Genomic DNA, 6,502 nt, shown 5'->3' on the forward strand with positions numbered 1-6,502 from the left:
AGGGTTAGGAAGAATACAGTGGGGTGTATAACAGGTCAAGAGTTCTGCTGCTCGTTTGAGGGAAAGCATAAAACGAAGGTCGGGGATGACCATAAGATAGCAAAGACTTCGAAACGTAATGGCTGCAAAGGGATGGTGTATGCAAGAACAGCGGGAGATGGAGGGCGTGCCTTTTTTACACGCATTGTTTTTGAGCATAACCACAAACTCGTTCCTTCACCGAGCATGACAAAGCGTATGAGAGCACACAAGGTTGAAGATCCAGCAGTGATGAACTTGGTTGACACAATGTACGCTAGTCATGTCCCCTACCCCAACGTTATGTGTGTCCTACGAAACATTGCGGGTGGAGCTGAGAATCTGCATTTGACTGAGAGGGACATCCAGAATAGGTGATCGCAAAAAAATGGTTCCTAGGTTTATTTATTTGGCACGTTAATTACTGTACAAAAATAAGTGTTATTGACACTAAAATAACACAAATTATTGCAGGCGAGCTGCGCATGTTAGAGAAGAACGAATGGATGATATACCAAAGTTGCTGGCCATCTTTAGAGAGTGTAAAACCAATAATCCAGAATTCTTTTGTGAGTTCCAACTTGATGAGAAGAATGTTGTGAAGAATGTGTTTTGGAGCCACGCCAGTCAGCAGGGTGACTATGCAGGTACTAATTATTAAATCACACAAAAACTAGGGGATATTCAGTTACTGAATCTGTTTGTAGTATTATTGCTGTAAATTACTGAATTATTGATAAATTACTGCACTGTTATTCCATTTACTGAATTACTATATTTGTAGTATTATTGCGGTAAATTACTCTTATTTATATAGTTTGTAGTAAATATTCATCTTGAAAAATATAAAAAGACATTGTTCTTGCCTTTTATGCAGATTACTCTGGTGTGGTTACATTCGACACAACATATCGAACAAATCAATATAGCATGCCTCTGGCTATGTTTGTTGGATTCAACAACAAATTGCAAAATGTCGTTTTTGGGCAAGCATTACTGAGAGATGAGAGAGCAGATACATTTGACTGGTTGTTTAGGCAATTTAGAGCTTGTATGGTGGGCAAGGATCCTGTTGGTATCTTCACTAGTATGTTTATGTAAACACTACCTGTTTTTCCATGTTTGTATTACTGAATTGTTTTTCCATTTGGATAATTATACTACTAAACTATTTTTTCCATTTACTAAATCTGTTTGTAGTATTACTATAAATACCTGATATAATACTGAACAATTTTTCCATTTACTGAATCTGTTTGTAGTATTATTGCTGTAAATTACTGAATTATTGATAAATTACTGAACTGTTATTCTATTTACTGAATTACAGAATCTGTTTGATGCAGATCAAGATTCGTCGATCGAAAAGGCAATAAATTTGGTGTTTGAAAAAACATACCATAGATATTGCAGATGGCATGTCATGAACAAGTATCGAAATGAGCTGAACCAATTTAATACTCAACATCCAGGACTATCTGATACTTTGACATCTATTGTAAATCATCCTCTTAGACCAGTTGAGTTTGAGGAAGCATGGGCTGCGATGCTTGATAAATATGCAGTTCATGAGTCTAAGGTGCTGATGAATTTATATGATGAGAGGCAAATGTGGATAGGTGCATACTTCAAGGATATATTATGTGGCATGATGACTTCAATGCAGAGGAGTGAGAGTGTAAATTCTGCCGTTAAGCATTGTTATTGTGACAATTCAATAGCAATACATGAATTTGTCAAGTCTTTTCTGGAGCTTTTGGCAGACAATAAGGAGAATGAGGCAAAGGAGGAGTTCAATTCTCAGGTAAAAAATAAAAATAAAAAAATTCCAAAAATGATTCAGAATGTAAACTTCAAAAGTAGTTTGTGCATGAAAAATGATTTTTTTATTTGATTTATCATGCAGGCCCCGGTTGTTACATCAACATTTTATGGCATTGACAATCAGTTGAGTAGAGTGTACACCAGTGTTGTGTACAAGGTATTTCAGGAAAGGCTCAAATCAAGCACCACTTTCCATGTGCGTCCAGACCCTGACAAGGCTTGTTACCATCTAGTGAAGCACACAAGGCCTCCAACTAATTTCCCCTGGCTATGTCATGAATTTTGGGTGAAGGCTGTAGTGAATGAGAAAATTCCTGAGGAATCAGAATTCAATTGTGAGTGCATGAGGATTGAGCACACAGGTACAAAAAAATTATATTTCCTTACATTTTTGGTGCATTGCAAATGTTAATGTGAGAAACCTGAAAATGTTATCTACTTTACTGTATTACTGAATGTGTAGGCATGTTTTGCCCGCATCTTTTGTGTGTGCTTACAAACCTACAAATGGCGCATATCCCGTCCCGGTATATCCCCAAAAGGTATACAAGGAATGCAAGAGAAGATACAATATTTGATAGACACGATAAAGTATATGTTGGAACAGATGGGGACACTACAGCAAGCCGCATGCTGGAGTTGATTCCTGATTGGTGTGCACTACAACGAAAGGCTATCATGTCAAGTGAGGTTAGAAAAAAAATGTGTTATTTGGTTCTGTATTACTGAATTACTAAGTAAATTGCTGATTGTCTTTCATATTACTGAAAATGATAATATATTACTGGATACTGGAAACATTACTGGATTACTGGAGAATGTATTCTTTGTTTCTGTATTACTGATTTACTAAGTAAATTGTTGATGATGTTTTATGTTACTGAAAGTGATGATTTGTTATATATATTAATGGATAACTGCAAACGTAACTTGATTACATTGCTGATAAGCTCTAAAATGTGTTCTTTGGTTCTGATTTTTCTGAATTACCTAGTACATTGCTCTTGGTCTTTCGTGTTACTGAACTGATGATTTCTTATATATATTACTGAATTACTAGAACATTACTGGATTACTTGCAGGGAGTAACCAAGTGCAAGGAGCTGCTTCGCCAGGCACTTCAAGTTATTAATGAAATACCACATGACATGGGTTCGTCGGCTGCTACGACTGCAGCAGGGCTGCCATTTCGAGAAGAGCATATTGTTTTAGCATCGGCCCCACCAATCTCAAGCACAAAGAGTAGTCGTAAAAAAAGCATGGAAGGTGTTGATGCCCCAGTGGCACACTTCAAGAGACCCCAGGGGCAAAAACACACGTGTCGCTGTAGCGTGTGCCACAAAACTGGTCACAGTAGCACGACATGTGGAAGAGAAGCCCCACCTCCCAAAAGGCCTAGGGGCAGGCCCGTGGGAAGTGGGACAAAACGGGGCAATGGTATGTTACAGTATGAGAGCGATGACACGGAAGATGATCATTCTTCTGAGATGGAAGATGACGACTTAGAATAAGAGTAGATTTTTGCCATAGATGATTACTAGTTATTTGATTTTCTGAATCCAACACATATAGATAAATGTTTTTTACTAGGTTTCGTAAAAAAGTATTTATTACTGGATTTCACGATTACTATGTGCAAAAAAACTGAATAATATTCAGTAAGTAGATTCTTTTTTTCAGAATATGTAAACTGGATAGCAGGATCGTGCAAAAAGAATGGATTACTAAGTGTGTTATATGAAATACTGAATGTATTGAAAATATCTTTTCAGTATTTATTTCAAAAAGGACCAAGGCACGTTGGGGCTGAGTACTAAATGTGAGTGTGTTACTTGACGTGTATCAACTTGGCTGAACTATTGGATTACTGAATTACTGAATAACAGGATCGTCAAAAAAACGTGCTATTAAAGCATTACTTGGCTGTTATGGCATTTCCATGAAGGTGTTGCAGTTTCACTGGTTTGGCCGATTATGGCAGATTGATGTGATTGGCCCTAATTAGTTGGCATCTCTGAATCACTGAATCCAAGACATACATAGGAAAATGCTGTAATGGATAGTACCATGTATGGAAATACTAAACTACTAGATTTGTGGACTACTAAATCGACATATAGATATATAAGCTATATTGGATCTGCATAAAAAAATTGAACTAATTCAGTACATAGTTGGGCAGCGTGCACAAATACTGAATAACTAGTTATCAATACATAGTTGGGGGAGGAGTCCACAAATACTGAATAACTGGTTATCAATACATAGTTGGGTGTCTGTACGCAAAAGAATATTACATATTAGTCACGAATGACTGCCTCATGCAGCCTCCAAAAAAAAACCCGAAAGTCTACAAGAAACACAAAGCATTTTTCTCTTCACTAGCAACACTCTTCCCTTGTGAAGCTAACTGTCATGCGAACGAGGCGATGGTACTTGAAGATTTGGCATGTCAACATGATGCAAATGCCCAGGAGCTAGTTCTTGAATAATGTTAGGTAAGGGGCTTAAGCCATTGCGCTTGTGAAACACAATGTAGTAGAGGATATGGGCCCTATATTGTGGTGCAAGTAGCTGCATTTAAAAAACACATAGAACGTAAATTCAGTTGAACATATAGAACTGAATTACTGTATAGTGACTTACTGATTACTGAATTACTGAGTAGAGCATGATACATGAAACAACAAAAATGAGTCTGAGATACTGAAATATTGGGATGATGAGTTGCTGAATTACTGAATAGAGCGAGAACATATATTAATGAAATACTGAATTACTAGGTTACAAACAGTATCATATCCTGTTTCCATGTGGGAAAGAATGAGTCTGGGATTCTGAATTACTGGGATGCGCGCGGCTTCCGGCGGCGAGGAGAGGCGCGCGGCGGCCTCCGGCGGCGTGGCAGGCGCAAACACGCGCGGCGAGCAGCGGCCGCAGGACGCGCGCGGCGGCTTCCGGCGCCATGGTGCACCACGGCGGCGACCGGTGCGCCGGCGAGGGGCTGTGCCGCCCGTGCAGCAGCGGTCGGCAATTTTTTTGTTATTTTCTTTTTCGAACTGTAGGGGCGGGTGACCGCGTGACCCGCTCCTAGAAATCTACTTCTAGGAGCGGATCATCCTCTCACCCGCTCCTACAAATGCATTTGTTGGGGTGGGTGAGAGCATGGTCTGCCCCAAGAAATGGATTTTTAGGGATGGGTGCGTTACCCGTCTCAAGAAATATCATTTTTAGCTACGAAAAGCAGCAACGGATCTGAGGTCCGCTCCTAAAAATAACATTTTGACCGCCCCTACAAATCATTTATGTAGTAGTGCGAACGTGGACCATTTGTAGTCCAAATTCAAGTGAAATGAACACAAACGGTAGCTGTCTGTAGCTACCATGCCAGGCTGGATGGTGGTTTTCAATTTTCATCTCATCATCACGCTGTCACAGAAATAGCTGGAAATATTAACTGCTAAAAAATGGAAATCCTTTTGGAATCGACCCCAAAATTTATAGCAGCCAACTAATCACCAGTTCACTTGGAAACTTAGCACCATGACAGCACGAAATCAGCCCCTAAATAAAGGCCATTTGAAATCGTGATGGTTAATTAATTGCCATTATAGCGTTGGTTTTCCACTATATATACATGAACATTGTGTAGATCAAGCGCATCTCATCTTAGTATTCTACCAGCAAGGGAAACTCGTCGGCGAGAACCAAGCATCCAGTGCATTCCTACATGGAGAAGTTCCCCAAGAACATGGCTGCTCCTTTGCTGCTGCTACCGCTGATTTTTCTCAGCAACCTTGCAGATCCTGTGCAATGTAAGTTACACTAGCACTACATACATGTGTTACGGATGGCCTCTTTGTTAGCTTGCAAAAAAAAATTTATGACCATGCCTTCCTTTTTTTTTTGCTAACTTTGGCAAGCAGTCAGAGGCATGGGTGAATTAGGCCATGTGGAAATTATTATCCCATTAGTAATATGCTACCGTCGAGGTTTTGTAGCATGCCCAGGAGAATGAGTGTTGGTGCTGTATGACTGCGGGTCGCCATGATCCTTATTTTCACACAGAAGATGATTGCAAACAGGCCTGCCAACGCGATGAGCAATGTAATAACGCGATGAGCAATGGTCACACCCAATTTTATAAACAAAATCAAAGGCACATCAAATATATGCTGGGATATGTTAATTCATATATGTGACATTTACAAGAGTGAATATTATAGCAAATGTTATTACATATAAATGATAGACTTTATTACAAAATGACCCGAGGGTCTGAAAGAGAATATATAGATATATATATATATCACAGTCTTTAGCGGAACGGGACTCTATCTCCACATGCAGTCGACCGGGGTAGTACACCAGCCTAGAATGTAGTATTTGGATCGAAGTCGTCGTCTTCGGGGGATGCTTCGCGATGTCCAACTCCACCCCGACCTTGAAGATCAGATAAGATGGAAGTTCACAGCATCCGGGGAATACACTGTGGCTTCGGCTTACCGCACGCAATTTCTTGGCCGTGTGAAAGCCCCGAAAGCCCAGACGATCTGGAAAGCTTGGGCGCCGCCTAAATGCAAATTTTTTGCATGGCTTGTGACTCAAAACCGGGTATGGACTTCGGATAGACTACAGCGTAGAGGATGGGCGCATAGCC

At 39.9% G+C, this 6,502-nt stretch overlaps 1 protein-coding gene across 1 annotated transcript; it reads left to right on the forward strand.

Moving 5' to 3' along the window:
* The first annotated feature begins 225 nt into the window (after nucleotides 1-225).
* LOC120653301 (protein FAR1-RELATED SEQUENCE 5-like) lies at nucleotides 226-2,492 on the forward strand. The gene is made up of 8 exons (XM_039931068.1): nucleotides 226-392; nucleotides 493-665; nucleotides 896-1,105; nucleotides 1,491-1,822; nucleotides 1,925-1,999; nucleotides 2,135-2,204; nucleotides 2,306-2,384; nucleotides 2,450-2,492. The coding sequence occupies exons 1-8, from the start codon at nucleotides 226-228 to the stop codon at nucleotides 2,490-2,492; spliced, it is 1,149 nt and encodes a 382-aa protein (XP_039787002.1).
* The last annotated feature ends 4,010 nt before the right edge of the window (nucleotides 2,493-6,502 follow it).

The sequence above is a fragment of the Panicum virgatum genome, chromosome 1N, assembly GCF_016808335.1.
Source record: "Panicum virgatum strain AP13 chromosome 1N, P.virgatum_v5, whole genome shotgun sequence".
Classification (NCBI taxonomy): Eukaryota; Viridiplantae; Streptophyta; class Magnoliopsida; order Poales; family Poaceae; genus Panicum; species Panicum virgatum.